The 22210-nt window shown below is 25.6% G+C and overlaps 2 protein-coding genes across 2 annotated transcripts in view; both read left to right on the top strand.

Annotated features, from left to right (window-relative positions):
- Nucleotides 1–1673: 1673 nt before the first annotated feature.
- LOC134828220 (adenosine deaminase 2-like) lies at nucleotides 1674–3924 on the top strand. Its single transcript, XM_063841249.1, has 3 exons — nucleotides 1674–1731; nucleotides 1780–2769; nucleotides 3458–3924. Exons 1-3 carry the CDS (start codon nucleotides 1674–1676, stop codon nucleotides 3922–3924), a joined length of 1515 nt encoding a protein of 504 aa, XP_063697319.1.
- Nucleotides 3925–4488: 564 nt separating this feature from the next.
- The window catches only part of LOC134828217 (neurogenic protein mastermind), a 97782-nt gene continuing 80060 nt past the window's right edge, over nucleotides 4489–22210 (top strand). The window contains exons 1-2 of the mRNA XM_063841245.1: nucleotides 4489–4682; nucleotides 15450–16232. Of these exons, the coding sequence (XP_063697315.1) occupies nucleotides 15798–16232 (435 nt within the window). The 5' untranslated portion in view covers nucleotides 4489–4682; nucleotides 15450–15797. The remainder of the gene's footprint in view (nucleotides 4683–15449; nucleotides 16233–22210) is intronic.

Genomic DNA, 22210 nt, shown 5'->3' with positions numbered 1-22210 from the left:
TGTAATTCTTACGTCTATTGTTTATTTTTTTCGTTTTACCAAATCTTGCCTAATTTCAGGTTTCGTAAGAAAAAAAAATAGGAAGCTCGAAACTAATCGGAAGAAATTTATCAAACAAATATTTTTCCCATCGCATCAAATCGAATAAATGAGTCAATTAATTAACAGCAACGGGTAGCATTGTTTGAGCTGTGAACAAAAGGATCGATGAGAAAAATTTAATCAATCAAAAATTTGAATAAAAATATTTATTTTTAATGATTGAAAAATTAGATAAAAAATAATTCCGGAAATTTTTATGAAATGTGTGAATCAGAATTTAAAAAGTGACGTTTTTCAGTTTTTGAATGAATTTTTAATTAATTTGATGCAAATTCAGCCACACCTCCGAGTGAATCTCTTTTAAAACTTTTTTTAAACTCGAATTTTGTAATTTCATAACTTCTTCAGTTGATCGGTTTAAAAAAATTTTTTTCATGCATCGATCTTTTGTTCTTTCCTTTTGCGATTTATTCAAATTCGAGATGTTTGTTAATAGACTTATCACAAATTTACATATGTTTTGTCGCTTTTTCAATACGAAGCGATTGGATTTTTATTTACTACAAAAACTGTTTTTGACCCGTAAATATTCATTTTTTGGCCTTTCGATGGGAAAATGTTGATTTATGGCAGGCAGGAAGAATTAAATGACAAAAATTCGATTGTTTTATGTGACGCCAAACGCCTTTTATACGTTTGATGGTTTATTTTTGTTTGGATTGTCGTAAAAATGGCCTTGAACGATGACATGAGCAACGCGTGACGAAGTAATTATGAGGAATTGTTGAACTTTAGGAGAAAATTTTTATGAAAAAGCTTGGAATTAAATTAAACTTATGAATAAAGTAAGTTTTTGAAAAAAAATTTAAATTTAAAAAAAATTAATATAAAATTTAAAAAAAAAAATAATTAAAAAAATTTAATTTATTAAATTCAAATAAATTAAAAATTTGGTAATTAAATAAAATTAAATTAATTAAATTAAATTAAAAAAATAATTCAAATTAAATTTAATCAATTTAATAAAATATTTAAATTAAATTAAAATTGAAAAAAAATAAATTAAAGAAAAAAAAATAATTATATCAATAAAAAATTAAATTAAATTAAAAAATAATAATTAAATAATTATTAAAAATAATAATTATATTTAAAAAAATAATTATTATTAATTTTTTAATTTAATTTATTTTTTTTAAAAATTAATTTAATTTAAAAAAGTATTAATTTTTAAAAATAATTAATTAAATTTAATTTATTTTTTTTAAAATAATTTTTTCATTCTTACCATGGGTTCAATTTTTCATCAAAGTCTTAAAAATGCATTTTTTGACAATTTACTCACCCTTCATTCTCAAAAAAGTCCTTTGGAAGCAACTTTTCTTGACCTAATCCTCCGATGAGGACAGGTAAGTACCCAATTAATGTTTATTCTGATGTCATTTATAGCAAATCACTCATCAACTTGATAAGAACCTTTTCGAGGTGACATAATTCCATCGATTTTATGTCGAAATTGTTTACATTAGCACAAACTGAGGCCACGATGAAATTCTATTAAAGCATCGCGACATGCTTATTTCCAATTAGTTCAGTTCTGAACCTCACTCCGCTCATTTTCTATAAGAAAAATGCTGAAAATCGTTCTTTTGAGTTTGCATCTTGTGACTTTTGCATCATCTCGAGTTGGTAAGTTCTTGAATTTTTGATAATTTTTACTTTAAATTTTATTTTTAGTTCCAAACCTTGATGCGATTCGCACAAATATGATGATGACGGAGGAAAAAATGCTCGAAGGAGGTTCCCAAACTCTCACAGAAAAAGAAATTTTGGTCGATAATCTCATTCGAAACCTGAAACGTGAAGAATTAAACGCTGGATTACGAAATTTGTCAACTTTTGCTCCTGCGATGCATTTTTTTCAAGCAAAACCGTTGATCGAAAGGAGTAAAATTTTTGAAATTATCAAGAAAATCCCGAAAGGAGCTTCGTTGCATGTTCACAATACAGCTTCTGTGTCAACGACGTGGATTATTCGTAACTTGACGTATCGCCCAGAGGCCGAATATTGCACGAACTCTAATGGCTTAACGATTTTCACTGCTGGAGATCACAAAAATTGCGTCGATGAAGCTGTTAACATCCAACAAAGGAGATTCGGGATGAATTTCAACCAAATTAGAGATTTTGACGCGTGGCTTTCTTCAAAAATCTCGTTGGTAAATGACAATCCGAGCATCAAACACAGCAACATTAACGAAGTTTGGACCGAATTTGAAGAAATTTTCGACACAATTGAAAATCTTCTGACTTTTCTCCCATTTTACAAGGACTACCATTACCGAATGTTGCAAGAATTTTATGATGACGGCATTTTTTACACGGAATTTCGAACGAGTTTCAATGAGCTGTACGACAATTTCGGGAATTTTTACGATCATGTGCAGTCAGCGGGTGTTTTGTACGACGTTGTACGAGAATTTGGAGTGACTCACTCGAATTTCGTCGGAGCAAAGGCGATTTATTCAGTTTTTCGGCGATCGGATGAACAAAAGTTGGCAAAGCGGGTGACGATGTTCACACAAGTGAAGATGAATTTTCCGAACTTTGTTATTGGATTCGATTTTGTTGGGCAGGAAGATTTGGGAGTGCCGTTAATTTGTTTGCAACAAGTTATTGGAGCATTACCGCCTGAGACACAGTTCTTTTTTCATGCCGGAGAAACGAGTAAGATTATAAATTTTTAATTTTTCATTAATTTTTTTTCAAATTTATAATCAAATTTAAAAATAAATATTTTTATGACTAAAAAAAAATTTTGGATAAAATTTTATAAAAATTTTAAAATTGAATTAAATTTCAAATTTTTGAATGCAAAAATTATTAAATTGAATTTTCATTTAAAAAATAAAAAATTACGTTTTATCAATAAAATAAAAAAAAAATAAATAAAAAAAAATTAATTAAATTTTTTTTCTTAAAGAAAATTTATAAATTTTCAAAATTATAAATTTAACTTTTTGCGAAAAAAAAATTTAAAAAAAGTATTTTTTTGAGAAAAAAATTAAAATTTATAAATTAAATGAAAAATAAATTATATTAATTTTTTTCCGAAAAAATTAAAAATGTTTAAAAATAAATAAATTTAAATTTAAATTAGAATATTGAATAAAAAATTTTTAAAAAATTTAAAATTAATTAATTAATTCAAATTAAAAAAAAAAATTTTTTCAGAAAAAATTAAAAAATATTTTTAAAAAATTATTAAAATAAAATAAGAATTTTAAAGTATAAAAGTTAAAAACTTTCGAAAAAAAAATTAATTTAAAAAAAAATATAAAAATTATTTTTAAGCTTCAAAAATCTCAAATTTTTTAAATATTTTTTTTAATAATTAATTTCTTTTAATTTTCAGATTGGTGGGGTACTTCCATCGACTTCAACATAATCGACGCAATTCTCTTCAACACAACACGCATCGGGCATGGTTACGCTCTTCTCAAACATCCGCTATTATGGAATACAGTTCTCACTAAAAACATTGCTATCGAAGTCAGTGTCATCAGTAATCAAGTCCTGCATCTCGTTTCTGACTTACGAAATCATCCCGCAGCCATTTACTTTGCTTTAAATCTTCCTGTTGTAATAACCAACGACGATCCCTCATTTTGGAACGCTCTTGGGCTCAGCTACGATTGGTATTACGCTTTCATGTCGTTGTCTCCTGCGACATCTGGCTTAAAATTTTTAAAGCAACTTTCGCTAAATTCAATTAAATTCAGCATTTTATCTGCGCAGGAAAGGATGAAAATGGAAAAAATCTTCTCCGTTGAATGGGATCGTTTTTTGAATGAAATTTTGCAACGAAATTCGTTCAAATAAAGTTTCGAAAATAATTTTTAGAGTGACATCTAGTTGTATGACGCGAAGTTAAACTTGTACAAGGGGGAATTCCGAATGGATCGAAATCAACAAAAAAAATTTACCTCTTCGTACGAGCAGCAACAACATTCCATTCAAAGGCAAACTCTGCACTGTACAGATCGCGGCACATCTGTCTGCCGCTCGTACAGTGTTATTGACGTCGTTTGTATATATGGCATTGTGAGTGTGTGCGTGTTTGTATCCCTTCAGCATTCATTCAATAGATTTTGTATTGTTAGTATAACATTAAAACTTATCAAGTAAACGTACATGTTATTTGTGCTCCGGCCAAGAAATTGTTGAAATAAATGAAAATCGCAGCAAATTTATATGAAAATTAGTGAAAAAATATTTAAAAATTACGCCAAATGCGAAAATCTAACAGGACAGTGAACAAAAATCGTGTGAATCGGTGAAATTATTACGGAAAAAAATTAAAAAGAAATATATTTTGTGTACCAAATAGTCATTTATTCATTCGCAAGTGACGGTTTTTATTATTATTGCCATATACACATATGCGTTACGCGTATCGTACCACAATATAGTAGTGCGACGGAAGGTACAAATGTGAAGAACATGTGCAGCAGTACATGTAGAAAAAAAAAATAAAATAAAAAAATAATATGATTGAAGTGAATATTGTACCCGTTGTCGTCGATCGGATCAACACTTTTTAGTAAATAGCACGTGAAAGATCCATTAAACCACCAAAAGTAAGTTCTTTTGTCATTTTGGGTCCGTCTTGAGTCAAGTCGCTGCAAAATAAAAATTTAAAAAAAATTAAATCAAAAAATACTTACCAATTATTTGCCAAAAGTTCTCTTCTTTCTCGCCGTTTTGTATCTTTGTTACTTGTTGTAGTTGTTGTTGTTGTTGTTATTTGCCCATATACTCACTCACTCACTTCTTCTTGGCACACCACTGTCGTACATCATACCTGATTTGTATTCATAAAATATAACACAAAGCAAACAACAATAATAATAACACAATTTTTGAATACATTTCTTCATCGGTGTCGTACACAGTCTCGTCTCGTATGTCATACAGCGGGACAGCAAGCAAACTTTTCAATCAATTTGCCTCGTTTTTGTCTTCTTTTTCTCTCAAAAAGTAAAAAACTATTTTTTAAAAAAGTTTTTAAAACTATACCGGAATTGTCATTTTTTTCGTTTGTTTAATCCATCATCGGACTCAGAGAGAGAAAAAGAGAGACTACAACAAGTAAAGTAAAAGCACGTTAGATTACATGTGAATTTCATTCATATCATTATATTATTATTACAGAGTGCATATATGAGCGTATGCGATGTGTGTACTGCGATGAGAAGAGATGCGAGGAGAGGCTGGATTCATTCTTTCCATCCATCTATTCTATCGCACAAACAAAAAAGCAAACACAAGTGTGTTGTTTTTATTTTTCTCTGTACTCGATTTTATTTTTTTGTGAACGACGACGAATTATTTAAGTAGTCTAAGTATCTGGATGGAAGAAGAGAGAAACAGAACGTTTGATTAGTTTATTTAATTTTGATTGAAAATCCATGATTTTTGGTTTATTTTATTTTTTTTTTCGGGGAGTAATTATTTATTATGTGAAGAGTCGGGTAAAGTAGACGAAGAATGATTTGTGGAATTTTAGCTTTTGAAGTTATGTGATTGAATTATAAATGAATAAATAAAATTATTTTTTTTAGAATTTGGGGTAATTTAGAGGTTTTTAACCTAAACAAATAGTTTGAATTATTTTTTCATAATAAAAAATTTAAATTTTTTTTTAAATAAATAAATTTTTAGAAAAAAAAAAATTAAAATAATTTTTCTAAATAATTAAAAAAATAATTCAATTCAGTTTATGAATTAATAATTTAATTTTTTTTTTAATATAAAAACTCAGAAAAATTATTTAAATTTAAATAAAATTTATGTAAAAAAAAATTAAAAAATTTTTAAGTCCTTTAAAAATTTTAAAATTTTTAATTAAATTAATTTTGATTTTTTTTTAATTTTTAAAAGAAGCTTAAAAAACAAATTTCAATTAATATAAAGCTAAAAAAATTTTTAGATTTTTTTTATTTTTGTTGCACCATTTAAATAACAATATAGATAATATTCTGTACAAAAAACATTTTCTATCAAAAAAAAAAAAAAATTTTTTTTATGTAAAATTTGTTCACTTTTTAGGAACATAAAATTATCTCTAAATTACTGTTTCTGTCCCCAATTGAGGGATTTTCCTCATAAAAGCCCCCCTTGAAATATTCTTGACCTATCTTTGAACCCTAAACTTGCTTCAGTAGACATGTAAACATCTACCTTTTTTCTATTCATTCACTAAAATTGAATAAAAACCTTTATTTTTTTTTGCCGCAACTTTATTCGACATTGACCACTACTGGTTATTTTTATTGAGTTCAACGACATTTTTCAAAAAAGCAATTCAATTTTTCATAATTGAAATTTCACATCAAAAATTTAAAAAATAAAAAAAAATCACTTAACGGTCAATTTCGCGATCATTTCATTCATCTAAAAAATTTTACAATTTTCCATCGCGTATCAACAAATAAATAATAATAAAAAATAATAAAACCAAATTCGAAACAAAAAAAAATGTATAAAATAAATTCCAAACCAGTCTCTACTCCATCACTGGCCTTGTACAACAATTTTCGACTGTTTTGATTTCTTTACATTTTTCTTGCTACACAGATCTGATAGATACGCTCCGTACAACGCGCCATAATCTATCATATTATCATTCAGTCAGTCGTTAGTCAGTCATGTACACGACAAAAATAAAATAAAAAAATCTACGCAAGTATTGAACAACTAACAACTTTTATGTCGCATTTTTTGTACGACTTTTAATTTTTTTTCTGATTTTACCGTTATTTGCAAGAATAATTCTATATTATTAAATTTTTATTTTTTTTAAAACAATAAATTAAAAAAAAGTTATATCGAAAAATTAATTCTCATACGATCACGATACAATTTAGTAGAAAAAATAAATAAATAAAGAGAGAAGACCAACTTGATGTTTGCTTAATTGAATTAATCTGTACAGAACTGCCTCGTGTGTATGAGCAGAGTTAATTGTACTACAATCGCTATCTACATGTGAAAACAACTCATGAGTAATAATAATCATTTTTGTGTTTTTTTTTGTACGACGCTCGTTCGTTGTCTTAAGCGAGCTGGTCTTAGGTAATGTTGAACATTTCATTTAAAAAAGAATAAAATAAATAAATAACGACAAAGTGTACGAAGAAGTCTCTGTTCAAAAAAAAAAGGTTGTTGATTTCTTATGTGAAGTTTTCGTGCCTTTTTTACAGTAATTCCATGCAACTCTCTTTCTTTCGTCGATTCTTCTTCCTTCTTCGTTGAAAAAATAACAAAATTACATTGTGACTAACTTTGCTTGAATAGTAGATAAATAACAAGTATTTAATTCATCTAGAGTAGGAGAGAGACTCACCTTTGGAGAAAAAGAGAGTACAGAGGAAGAATATTGTTTATTCCTGGTTTGTGTTTATTTGCGATTTTATTACACAGGCAGGCAAGTCAACCTGTTGGTTGTTTGTGAAATTGAAGCTTGGTTTGTGTTTTGACACCTTATTTTCATTGAAATTCTGATCAATTTGCGGATTTATCTGTAAAATTTCAGGATTGAATGACAAAAATTTGTAAAATTTGCATTAGGACAAAATTTTAGAATGTGCATTGGGACAAAATTTTTGAATATGCTTTGGGACAAAACTTCAGAATGTACATTGGGAAAAAAATTTAAAATGTGCATTGGGACAAAATTTTTGAATATGCTTTGGGACAAAACTTCAGAATGTACATTGGGACAAAATTTTAAAATGTGCATTGGGACAAAATTTTTGAATATGCTTTGGGACAAAACTTCAGAATGTACATTGGGAAAAAATTTTAAAATGTGCATTGGGACAAAATTTTTGAATATGCTTTGGGACAAAACTTCAGAATGTACATTGGGACAAAATTTTAAAATGTGCATTGGGACAAAATTTTTGAATATGCATTGGGACAATATTTTGAACTGCTCGAGAAGCTTCAGAGAAGCTCATAGAAATTTTACATCTTTTGTTACTAAAAGTATAAAATAAAAAATTAAAAAAATATATTTTTAAAAAATTTTAAAAATTTATTTAATAATTTCTCTCAAATTTATACATTTTAGAACTTAACAAAAGATCTAAAATTTTTTTAAGCTTCTATGAAGTTTCTCGAACACTTAAAATATTGTCCTAATGCACATTCTAAAATTTTGTCCCAATACACAATTTTTAAATTTTGTCCCAATGCACATTTTAAATTTTTAAGCTAATTCAATAAAATCAAACAATTAATATTTAAAGGATGTAAAATTTGAATCTAAAAATAAAAAATAGCTCCAAAACAGTTAAATTAGATCATAAGAGCTCCAAAAATATATTTTTACTAAAAATTGCCATTTATCAAATCAAAAAGTATCAATATCGCTCCAAATCAAAAACGCGACAAAAATTACTTCGAAAAGAGGATTTCAAGCACTTTAGACACACACATAAAATCCTGTCAATGGGGAAAAAGGTAATCAATCATACAATTTCTCTTCAATGGTGTCATCAGCAGTAAAATAAATGAAAAAAAGTCACAAGCGGATTACAATATTTGTTTTTTGTTCCGCTCCATAAGTCCGCTCCTCTCTTAATTAAGCACAAGTAGATGCCCCATAGACGTCACGCACGCAACAAAGGAAAGAAAGAATCTGATCAATATTTCGATTAAATATGACGTAATTTTACTCTTGGCATTGCAAAGCGAACAGCTCGCTTTCGTACGAGTTGATATAATTTTATGGGGAGCATGATAATCACTCACAACGACATTTTGTATTTACCCACTGATAGCTAGATAGATATACGCTGTACGTTTCAACTCTACGCTCTCAAGTTTAAGGACGACGAGTAATTTTTTTTTAAAGAGAAATTTTCGAAGGTCGCATGTTGTGATAACGAAGCGCGCGAAATTCACGAAAAATTGGTGAGATAAAAATTTTACACTATTGATTTGGTTTGTCACGATATGGGGCTATAAAAAATTTTTTGTTCAATTTTTTGCTTGGTTTGGATTAAATTTATATCCATCTATAAATTTTTTAAAAAACTTAATTAAAATTAAATTAATTTTTTTAATGTTTACATTTAAAATATTAAAAAAAAAATAAAAAAAAATATTTTAAAAAATAAAAAAAATATTTAATTAAAATTGAAAAATATTTTGAAAAATTTTTAAAACTCAAAAAATTATTTTCAACATTATAAAAAATAAAAAAAAAAATTTTTTTAAATTTAATAAAAAAAATTTTTGAAGTGTTAAATGTTAAAAATTTTTTCTTTGTAATTTTTTTAAATATTTTTTTTTTTAATTTTTTTAAAATTTTTTAAAATAATTTGCAATTTTTTAAAATAATTTTTTTAAATTTCTTGCAAAAAAATCTTCAAGATAAAATTTCTTCACACCTTGCAGTGAGCGTTTCGTCATGCTTGATGGATAAATAATTGCAAGTGAAATTTTCCATTTCAAAATCGCATATCTCGACCCTGTTTTTCTTTTCTTTTTCGTTATTTGCTCATTATTCCGTCGTTTTATATTTCTTGCTTTGTTGTTGTATTCAAACAAGTTTGCTTGCATTGTTTTATATCTTGCTCCAATTTCTAATCGGCGTTGTTTGGTTTGTTTGACACAAATACGATAGACGATAAAATGTTCTGTTTGCTCTTCTTTCATTATTTCGGTCGACCCAATTCGAGGCTTTTTGAGAGTTTTTCAGATTTTTGCACTAAAAATAAAAAAAAAATAGTTACAAATTGTTTCAAAATCCAGTTTATTCACAAAAAGCTTTCTTGCATAATTAGATTGTTGTTGCTCGTATACACACGTCGCTCTATGAATAAAATACATTTTTTTAAAAAGTAAAAAAAAAATACACAAACATTACTTTACTCACTCTCGACTCTTTATATGGGTAGAAGTTGTTGCATGCGAGCTGCGAGTTAGCCATAGTCAAGTCAAGTCAGCGTATTGCCAATCATTTATTGTTAGCTATATGACTTCTCAACCGTATAACTTGCGGATCTCGTACACGGGCAAGAGAGAGACTGACAACGTTGCTGCTTTATTATTATTTTTATTTGACCCGTGTTGAAGTGAATTTCATGTGTATGTATGAGCAACAACGCAGCAAACACTCTATTTTGTACTATTTTGCGATGCGGTGATGGTTAACTGATTTTTTTTTACGTTGGACAACGACGTTTACTTTAAAAGCTCACGTATTTTTGACATTATATTATCATAAACTGTTAAAATGTTTTGAAATGTCGAGCGAAGTTTGGGGGAAAGGCGAAACTATTCTTGCGAATAGTGAATGTAATTTTTTTTTGTGAAGTGAAAAAAGTTGAAATTTGGCAAGGAATTTATATGAGTTATTGGTTTGAAGTTACTTTCATCAAATTTTGGATTGAAAAATATTATTAAATTGAAATTCAAAGAAATTAAAAAAAAAATTCAAAATTTTTTAAGAAAAAATTATTTTTTCATTCAAAAATTTTAGTTTAATATTTAATTGTCACAAAAATAATTTTAAGTTTACTTGAAAAAATTATTTAAAAAAAATATTTTAAATTAAAAAAATAGATTTCATTAAAAATTAGATTTTTGAGAATTCAAAGAATTATTTTCTTCCGATTTTAATTAATTATTTAAAATAATTATTAGGTAATCAATAATTTTTTTTTCAAAATTTTTAATTTTCGATTATTCAAAAATTTTTTTAAACAAATTTCGAAATTTTTTAAGAAATTTTTTTTAGTCAAAATTTAATTTTACTCAATATAAATTTTAAAAAATTCTTACTGAAATAATTAAAAATTTTATTTAAAAAAATAAATTTATTTTTAAAATTATTTTAAATAAAAAAAAATTTAGATTTCGTTAAAAATTTTATTTATGAGAAATTAAAGTAATTATTTTTCTTTAATTTTAATTAATTAATTATTTAATTTATTTGATATTTTATTTATTTTAATTCATTCATAAATAAATTCATTAAGAATTTATTAATATTTATTTCAAAATTTTAGCTTTTAACTGTTTAAATAAATTTTTAAAAGAAATTTCGAAATTCTTTTTATAATTTTTAAATATAATTAATTTTTAATAATATAATTTTTTTGGCTATCTTTATAATTTTTTTTAAATTTAAATAATTTTTTTTTTTTAAATTTAATTTTGACTATTTTTTTTTAAATTTGACAATTAAAAATTGTTAGGTAAATAGAAAACTAGTTCAAATTCTCAAAATTTTATGTTTACATTGAATTGAAAAAAATTTTCTCAAAATAAAAAAAAAATAATTTTAATTCATTTTGTTAAAATTTTTGAAATTTTATGTTAAAGTTAAGATAAAAAAAATTCAATTTTTATAAAGAATTTTCTAAAAAATTAAATTAAAATTAAATTTCAATAAAATTTTAACCATTTTAGATAAAAATGTCATAAAAATGACAAAATCTTTTGATTTTTTTCCAATTAAACCCTTTTCGTGTCACTCGTAACCTCATAAAATCCATTAAAAATCCCCACAAAAACCTGAAAACCTAATCTCTTTGCAAATGCAATTTGTTGCAAATAAATAAACTTTACAATGATGATTATTAATACCAACAAACAAACCTTTTATATTCCACACAAACACATAAAATCATTTAAAATGCAAACAATAATTATTATACGACTCGATCTGTTCGTCGTGCCGTGCTGAACTCACAAAACTTATACATTTAAACATTTTATGCATGTAATTTCCCACTCATTCATCTACACTGCAACGCCGTACCGCCATAGATACTCGCCTCCCTTTAAATAATAATAAAGAAGAAAAAAAAAATAAATACAACAAATGTAAAAGTATTTTACCTACGACCGATCCGAACGCCAGCACGGGACGACGAAACATGAAAAGAGGAAAAAAAAGAACACACAAACACACAAGAGGCAATACGTTTGCAATTTTTAATTCAACTTACGGCCTTTTATTATTACATTTATTGTACGGCGTGTACAGATCTCTCTAAACATCAGCTCCTCCTAAGCAGCTAAGCAACACAATCGCATAACGACTTGAAAGAAGAAAAAAAGCATTAACTGTAGTTTTGTTTTGCTTTTTATGCGGAAACAGTACCTGTTTGTACACTTCAACGTACATTCATGAAGCAGCAAAAAAAACGTTTGTTTCTCGTCGATCAAAATTTTTGACGAGCTAAAATATTCATATCCTGTCCATGAATGCAATAATCGTAAAGAGCATAAACAATAATTCACCTCCGATGGCCAAAAATACTTCCCACACGAAAATAAATTTACTCTTCATGCTTCCTTGTTACTTGCTTGTGGCTTAAATGTTTGCATTACATCACTTTGCAAGGATAAATTTTCATGTAGATTTTGGGATTTGCATTCATCGTCGTCGTGGTTGCTGTTGTGACAATCAGTGATGGATTTGGATTTTTTTTTGGACTTTGAGCCCTTTTTTTATGCTTTATATTGAAATTCACGGTTTTGCCTCCAGATGGCGTTGATATTTTTCAGCCCATTGGTAATTCAGTGAGATACTCAAAATGTACATTGGGTCAAATTTTTAGACTTTACATTGGGGCGAAAATTTTAGATTGTGAATAAGGGCAAAAATTTAGAATGTGCATTGGGGTAAAATTTTTGCATACAAAAGTTTAAATATTGAGAAAATTTCATAAAATGTTTAAAAAACTTCATAGAAGCTTATAAAAATTTTACTTCTTTTGTTTCTAAAAAATATAAAATAAAAAAATTATAAAAAAAAAATATTTTTAAAATGCTTTTTGTGAATAAGGGTCCTAAAAAGTATAAAATAAACAAATTTTTTTTTCAAAATTTTATCAATAAAAAAATGCATAACCTAACCTAAAACTTTCAAAATAAATGATAAGTAACTGAAATAAAATTTTAAACTCGAATGATTTTTTTCTATTGCTAAAATTGTGGAAATTTTTCGTTTATTTTTTACATTTTAGGCGATTTTAGGGCTCTATCATATGAAAGCATATTTTTAAAATATTTTTTTTATGAATTTATATTTTTTAGTAACAATTTTTAAAAGCTTCTATGAAGTTTCTTGAACATTTTATGAAGTTTCTCGAACATTTTATGAATTTTGCCCCAATGCACATTTTTAAATTTTGTCCCAATGAATATTCTAAAATTTTGTTCCAATGCATATTCTAAAAATTTGTCCCAATACACATTCTAAAATTTTTTTCTAATTTAAATCTAAGATTTTCGCCCCAATGTAAATTCTAAAATGTGACCCAATGCACATTTTGAGTCTTAAATTTTAAATTTTTTATAATTTTCTATATTTTTTAAATAATTTTTAGTTAAAGCATTTACTTGATTGGAATTGATTGAAAAATATTTTTAAAAAATTTTGCTTGGTTTGGATTAATTAGAATTTGATTTGACAAAAAAGGGGCCCATTTTGCTGAATTTCACCCCTGATGACAATACACAAGGTTTTTTTTACTGCATCGTACAGGTTCTGTACTGAACAAGTTTTGCTCTTGCTTGTATTTGTGCTCAGCTGTGGTTTGCAAGAGTGTTGGTTTTATTTTATTTTGCTAAGATTTCCCGAAAATTGGATTTTTATTTGACAAAATGAGCTTCTTCCATCCTTTAATACAGTTCCTTCAAACGAAAAATCTGAAAATAAAAAAAAATTAGAAAAAAATTTTAGTTTCTTACATGACTTTAACACTGAACTGAGTTAAACACGTTCCAGAATGTACAGCACAAAAATTGTAAATAAAAACAGTCTTGTTTCAGCGGTCGTTCAAGCCAGTTATTTTTTTTTTTAGGTGAATGTCTTTCGTAACGATTCAATTTTTATTTCACGAAGTTTTAGAATATAATGTTTAGAGTAAAAAAGTGAGTGTCCCTTTTTAAATGCTTTTGGAGGATAGTGACTCATTAAAGTTTTTGTTTGTAGTTTAAGTGAACGTTTCTGTGTCAATGACGACGACGACGATCAACTTTTCTAATTATAAATAAGCAATTGACAATCTTCCATGTTATTTTCTGGTGAATGTGCATTGTTTTTTTTTTTCGTCGTCGTCGTTGCTGTCTGAATGTGCCATTTTTGCACATCATTAAATATTTGCTTGAATAGTTAGGAACATGAACAATATTATCATCATCGCTCGTCGTTATTAGAAGAAGCAAGCGAGCGGGTGTTAATGACGTTTATGTGAGGAACGCATTTAACGAGCGAATGTTTTATTGTTGTTTTCGGAAAAACGAAGAAAAATAATGTTCAAGTTTTGTCTTAATTAAAAATTGTTGGAGTTTTAGTATTTTGTTTTGTTTTTTGGGAATTCAGAAGAGAACTTTTGTAGAAAAAATTTGTTGAATATTTTTTAAGGTAAAAAGTGAAAAAGAAATTTAAATGAAAATTTTTTACTCAACTCTCATTTTAAAAATTATTTTAATAAATTAATTATAAAAAAAAATAATTTTTATTAATTTATTTTTTTTTATTATATATTTTTTAAATAAATAAAAAATTTAAAAAATAATAAATTTAGCAAAATTTTCACGAAAATGATTTTTAATTTATTTTAAAAAAATATTTTAATTATTCTTAAATTAATTAAAAAATTTTCAAAAATAATATATTTTTCAAAATTTACGAAAATAATTATAGATCTACTTAAATAATTAATTTTCTCAAAAAATATTTTAAATTAAAAAAATTAAGATTTTGTTTTTAAAGATTTTTTAAAATTAAAAAAAAAATAATTTTTAATTTAAATATTTTATTTTTTTTAAATAAATAATTTCAAAAATAATAAATGAAAAAATTTTCATGAAAAATTAAAAAATTTTAGATAAGACCAAATCTTTTTTGAAGATTTTTGAGAAATTAAAAATATTTTTTTAAAATTAATTTTAACTAATTAAATTATTTTTTTTTTAATTTTTTTTTTTAATTTTTAAAATTAATTTTAATTTTTTAGTAAATAAAAAAAATTAAAATAAATTAAATTTTCTTGTATTTGAATTAATTTTAAAAAAATAAATAAATTAAAAATTTTAAGAAAGAAAAAATTAAAATTGTCAAAACTTTTAATGAACTTGTCCATTTCAAAGATTTTAGATAAGGTTATAGAGAAAACAAAACATCGATTTTTCGCATGAAATTCAATTAAATTGATTAATCATATGGAATGTCACTTTAATTGGTGCTTCCTCATTAGTTTTAATTGAAAACAAGAGCAAAACTAGACATAAGCGCAAAGATTTTGTAATAACAATGATTATAATTTTTTCTGCGAAATTAATTTTTATCCTTAATTATTTTTTTTCTTTTTCAGGTGAAGACAAAAGCAACCTATGGACTCGTAAATTAATTAAATTCACATAAAAAAAGTCGCAATTACATAAACAAACAAAAGAAAAAAAAAATTATAAAAAAAAACTAAATTGCGCAGTACTTAAGTGGTTGCCTCGAAAATAAAAAAAAACAGTTGATTCAAAAGTGATTAAATTGCAACGAAGATGATGATTTTTAATGACAAAAATATTTTCTTGAGGTTTGTTCCTCCTCATTGATTCGCGCGGGACTTTTTTTCGGTTAATTTTTATTATTTTTGAGTTAAAAAAGTGTGATTTGTGGCACGCGAGTCGGCGTCCCACAAACCCCCAAAGTTAACGTAACATTTATGGATGCCGCGGGAGGATTACCCGTTTTCCCGAATGCTGGCAATCCCGGCAATCATTTGAATCTGCATATGCAGCAACAGCAACAGAATCAACAGCAGCTCTTCAATCATCAGCAGCAACAGCAATTGCAATTGCAACTTCAGCAACAACAGCAGCAGCTTCAACATCAACCGGAACAGCTGAATCCGAAACGACAGGCAGTTGTTGATCGACTAAAGAGACGAATTGAGACATATCGACGACGACAGAGCGATTGTACGCCGCGATTTGAACAAACGTTCTCGGGTGTTTGTGAGCAACAAACTATTGAGACAAATCAATTGCAGAAAAGGTTCCTCGAAAGCAAGGCGAAACGCCAAGCGAAAAATAAAACAGACAAAAATAAGGCCGATAATTCGACGTTGGGAAGTAATTTACAGAGCAGCGTTCACGTGGTAAGTACAAAATTTATTTTTTTTTTTAATTTTTAAAATTTTTTATAAGGATTTTGAAAGGTTCCTATTTCGGTTTGAAGATAATTTTCGCTTTTTTTAAAGAAAATTTTTCTCAGAATTAAAAAAAATTTAGAGTCAGGCTTAATTTTGACTTAAATTTAAGAATAAATATAATTAAAAAAAAAATAAATTTAAAATTAATTAATTAAAAAATTAAATTTAATTTTAATTAAATATTTATTAAATTGACTAAATTGAAAAAAAATTAATTTAAAATAATTAAAATTAAAAATTTTAATAAAAATAGTTAAAATATTATTAAACTAAAGTTCATTAATTGAAATAGTTTAAATTAATTAAATTTTAAAAAAATAATTTCAAAAAATTAATTAAATTAAATTTATTTAATTTAAATAATTTGAATAAAATTAAACATTTAAAATTAATCAAATTAAATTTATTTAATTTAAAAAATTAAAAAAAAATTAAATAAAAATTATTAAAAAAAAATTAAATTTTAAAAATATTTTAAATTTATTTTAAATTTATTAATGAAATAATTAAAATAAAAATTAAATTAAATTAAATGAAAGTAAATTAATTTTTTTTAAGTTTTTAATATTAAATAAATTTTAATATTTTTAATTTAATTTTTTTAACAAATTTTTTCAACTTAAAAACCTTATTAATGATTTTTTAACTCAAGTTAAAATTTTTAATAATTTATTAAAATAAATTTTTAAATAAAAAAATATATTTAAATAAATTAAATTAAGTCAAAATGTTTTTCAACCCTGACTTTAAACTTTCCTGAAATAAAAAAAAAATTAAAAATAAAATTTTTCAAGGACTTGCGATCCTTTGACTTTTGCATGTTTGTATGAACTTCATCGATTATCGATTAAAATTGTTGTTCGTCGTCCTTTGTACTTTTTCATTTGAATATCATGCCACTTATGCATTTACCGTTCGTCTCTCCGACACTCCATCGCTCGAATCGATACACAACGAAATTCAACAAAAACATTCCAGTCGAGAGAAAATAAACGAGTGTGTGTGCAAACAAAGAAGAAGACTGGTCGAGTATCCATCCATTCACGGAACATATTGATAGACATAATCAAATAAGTTACACAATAAATGCCCTTTCTTCGACACTTTTGTCATTCATTTATACAAATTATGTTCTCGTTTCGGAAATCTGTTCGAAAAGGGATGCGAACGACGAAAATGAAGAGGAAAAAACAAGAATATTAATTTTCCTTTTCCAATCCGGGTTTTTCGAGCCAGCATCGAGGCTAAAAAGACATTTATTATGTATTAGGCAAGCAAACCAAAATAATATAATAAATGAATACATAAAATGTCGTGCCTATTGTTGTAATCTTATTATTATTATTGTAATACTTATGTCTCTCTCTCTAATTCTCATATGAATGAGGAGCCATTCAACAACTTTTTTCCTCTATTTTCTGTGAAGAATAGATTGAATAAATTATTATTCTCTTCGATAAAGTGATAAATACCAAACAGACAAAAAATGAAGAGGTTAGATTGTCTTCGGTGATAAATTGTGATCAATTTCCGAACGACTTCCTTCGTTGCATTAAAATATTTCATTTTATAAACAATGCTCGATTGTTAAAATAAAATGGATTTTTTGTCGACCTGAATTCTAATGCGAAGACTCGAAGTTATCGATGAACTAGATCACCAATTTTTTTTTTATCAAACTCGATGTTAGATAGCAATGGATTGTGCAATTTACACACCAATTGCCAGTTATTGGGTGTTTTTACACACAAATGATATTGGATTGTATCTAACAATCGGAAATAATTCTGCTTAACATAACCACATTTCAATCTTGCTGGATATTTTATTATATTTATTGAAAGCCTATTTATGACGAAATCGACTCAAATCAGGCAAAATATAATAATTTTTAAATGAAAAAGTGAAGAAAATAAAATTATTAAAGCGCTTTTTGATAAAATTAAAAATAAAGCCGATAAAAAAATCATATATAAAAATTTAAATTAAATTGATTAAAAAATTAATGAAAATTTTATTTAAAAAAAATAAAGTATTAAAATAATTTGAATTTTATTAAAAAAAAGTTAAATAAAAATAAATAAATAAATTAAAATAAAATTAAATTTAATTTAATTCAGAATGTTAGATTCGGATGCCAGAATTTTACGAAATAAAGGTTAAATTAATGTTGAGGGTATAAAAATATCCGTATTTGGATTCTGAACTGATACAATATAAATTTTGAAAAATTATTTTTTTTTTCAAATTTAGATTTTTGAAGAGAATCATGTTCAATAAAAAAATATTGAATTTTAAAATTTTTTAATTAAAATAAATTTAAAAAATTTTTTAATGCAATTTTTTTTTTTGAAATAAAAATTAATATATTTTTTTTTAATTTTTAACGCTTTTAGACGTTTGAAGATAACACCCCGGTACAGCGAAAATTCAAACCTATGGGGCATTGCTGAAGTTAAATTTTTCTAATAGAATGAGAAAACCTGCTTAAAATGGTTTTTAGATGGCTAAAGTCTGGCGCGTGGTTCCTGAGATATTGAGGTTTGAAGTTTCTATGGATTTGTATGAATTTTAGTGTTCATCAGCTAAGAGCTACGGAAAACACACGATGGAAAACTTAGCATAAAAAGGTTTTCAAGTAAGCTACACTGACAAATGATACCTTTTTGGAAAGGTAAGAGAAATAGCAATCTGATAAAAATATTATTAGGCTTAATTTTTAGGCTCTAATTAGGCTTTTGGAGGCTTTTAGTATACATTTTTTTTAAATTCTTTCGATTTTTTGTTGTTTTTTTAAATTTATGTAAAAAATATGTTTGTTTTTAATTTAAAACTATTAAAATTTTGTTAATATAACTTGTCCATGATGATTAATGTTACAAATTGTCCAAAAACATGTAAATTAAATCATCAAATAAGGTACATGAGTCATTCATAGGTCACTCAGGCTCTAAGTATGCAACATTTTTTTCAAAAAATTATTAAATTTAAAAGATGATGCTTAAAAATTAGCATTCATATCAGGAAACGTTTTTAAAACTGTTAATAAAATGAAAATTAGACCAAAATATAAAAAAAAAAATTAAAAAAATCGAAAGAATTTTCCGAAATTTTATGGAAAAGCCTCCAAGAGCCTAAAAAGATGCTAAAAATTGAGCCTAAAAATATTTTTATCAGATTGCTATTTCTCTTACCTTTCCAAAAAGGTATCGTTTGTCAGTGTAGCTTACTTGAAAACCTTTTTATTCTAAGTTTTCCGTCGTGTGTTTTCCGTAGCTCGAAGCTGACGAGCACTGAAATTCATACAAATCCATAGAAACTTCAAACCTCAATATCTCAGGAACCACGCGCCAGACTTTAGCCATCTAAAAACCATTTTAAGCAGGTTTTCTCATTCTATTAGAAAAATTTAACTTCAGCAATGTCCCGCTGGTTTGAATTTTCAGTGTACCGGGGTGTAATTATTTACATTATTTTTTTTTTTAGTTTGTTACGTATTTTTAAATTTAAATTTAAAATTGAAAAAAATCGAACCTGTGGTTCAAAAAAAATTTAATTAAAATAAAAAAAAAATTAATAAAAAATTTAAAATTAAAAAAAAAAATAAAATCAAAAAAATTAATTTAAATTTTAATTTTCAATGTCTTATTCAATAAATTTTAGTTAGTTTTTGTATTATTTTTATTAAATTTAATATTAAAAAAAAAATAAAAAAAAAATTAAAATGAATTAATTTTTAATAATTAATTTATTTTTAAACTTACTTTTGTGATCCATAGAGATTATTTTAACAAGTAACAGTCTCTTTTTGCCACAAAAAAGATTTTTTTTCAATATCTCTTATAAAAAATGCCATTGCACGTCATATACTCGCCACATGCCATTCCGCTCCAAACGCATAATAATAATCGAGCATGTGAATTTAATATTTTTCGGATTAAAATAATTGATAAAACATTATTATATCATTATACTCACCATTTTGTATTGGCAACGAATCGATCCATGTCATATTTCGATTCTGCTCGACTTCAACTCGTTAATGTGATTATGTAAAATGGATGCGCACATATTGCAAATATCAAATATTTTAACAAAAATTCTTACCTCTTCTCAGATCAACAAGAATTAATAATCTCCCATGATGAAATATCTCAGACCGGAAATACGCTAGACAATGTTTTATTTGCATTTTGACGTCTTTTTAGTTGTCATCGACACAAAACAACTAGTTTGGGTTTTTTTTTTTGAACGAAACTCGCGTCAGACAGTCGAAAATGCCTTCAATGACACGGCAGATTTCTCATGACAAAAAAAAAAAATGTAATTGGCCTAAAAGCTTTCTGTTACTCATAAATTTTCCATAACGTCACATAAATTACTTCAGAAGCGAAAAAAAAGTTGAGGATGATGATCGGTTGGATCCTTTGTTTGTTCGAAACTTTGTAATTAAATCGTCAAACTAAAAACGCTGGAACAAAAAAGTACACAAAACAAGTCTTACTTTGTAGTAAATCAAGTCTTTTTCAGCTAACAGCATTCTTCGTGCAGCACAAAAAATCACAAAAAAAAAACGACAACAACAACTAGCATTGTATCATTTTATTATAAGTCGTGTAATGTGAGTTGCAAGTAGTACGAGAGAGAAAAGTTGTGTGTGTGGCTCATAGTTTACACAAAACACACGAAAAAAAAAGACGTCGAAACAAAACGTAAATAAATTGTATAGCAATTATAATAAAATGCAAGTGTTGACAATATTTTTTTTTGTTAGTTGTTGTTATTATTATTGCTTTATGGCAGTCGCGCTGCTAACTGCACGTTATTGCACAAGTTGCAGAGAATATCATAAAAATGTTAACGCAAGCACTTTAATGAATGCAACTCATTGTGAGTATATACGCTGAGTTGAGGCATTTTTAAAGGTAACCATAACGTAATTATGTATTTTTTGTTGCCAGTTGTGGAATTTGATGTCAAAATAGCATCGAATGACGCGAAATGAGTGGCTTATGGGCGCAAATCGAGCGAACAACAATGGCTTTTAATTGAAAAGAGGTTCGCGGAAATCATCAGTAAAGGGATTGTTTTTGAAAAAGTAGCTTACGGTTTTGTTTATAAAGAAGGATTTTATGACAAATTATTATTTTTTATTTAAAAAAGTTAATTTTTGAGGCAAAAGAAGAATTTTGAGGGCGAAAAAAATCTTTAAATTATAAATTTTCGTAAAAAAAATAATAAATTAATTTGAAAAAAAATAATTAAATTTAATTTATTAATTATTTAAAAATTAATTAAATTAAAATTATTTTAATTTTATTTAAAAGAATTATTTTTTATTTAATTGACTAATGAAAAAATAAATATTTTATAATTATTTTTTATTATTTTTTTTTTATTAAATTTAATTAACTTTATATATCATTTTCAATTTTATTGTTGTAAATTTAATTAATTAAATTAAAAATAATTATAAATAATTTTGAAAAATTGTTAATTTTTATAAGCTATTAGAAAATCATTAAATTAAAACTTTCAAAAATTTAATAATTGAAACTTTCAAAAATTTAAAAAAATCATTAAAATCAGAGATATTTGAGATAAAGTTGGAAAAAATTCAAAAACATTCCAAAAAATTAATTAAAACAGGTAAAGCTTTAAAAATATTAAAAAATTATCATAAAAATTAAGAAAAGCTATCAAATCATGAAAATTTTTGTTTTGAAAAGAAAATGTTTAGAAAAATGAAGGAATTTTTTAAATTTAATGAAAACCTTTAGATAATTTGAAAAAAAAAAATCTTTTCCAAAAAGAAAAAAAAATTATTTTAAGCTGTCAAAAAATATTTAATGAACAATTCCTTTCAAAACGGAACAGACTTTGCCACTCAAGACATCATTCATCTCCAAAACAAATTCTGTCTG

This window comes from Culicoides brevitarsis, chromosome 1, assembly GCF_036172545.1.
Source record: "Culicoides brevitarsis isolate CSIRO-B50_1 chromosome 1, AGI_CSIRO_Cbre_v1, whole genome shotgun sequence".
Taxonomy (NCBI): domain Eukaryota; kingdom Metazoa; phylum Arthropoda; class Insecta; order Diptera; family Ceratopogonidae; genus Culicoides; species Culicoides brevitarsis.
This window is presented reverse-complemented; position numbering and strand designations above follow the sequence as displayed.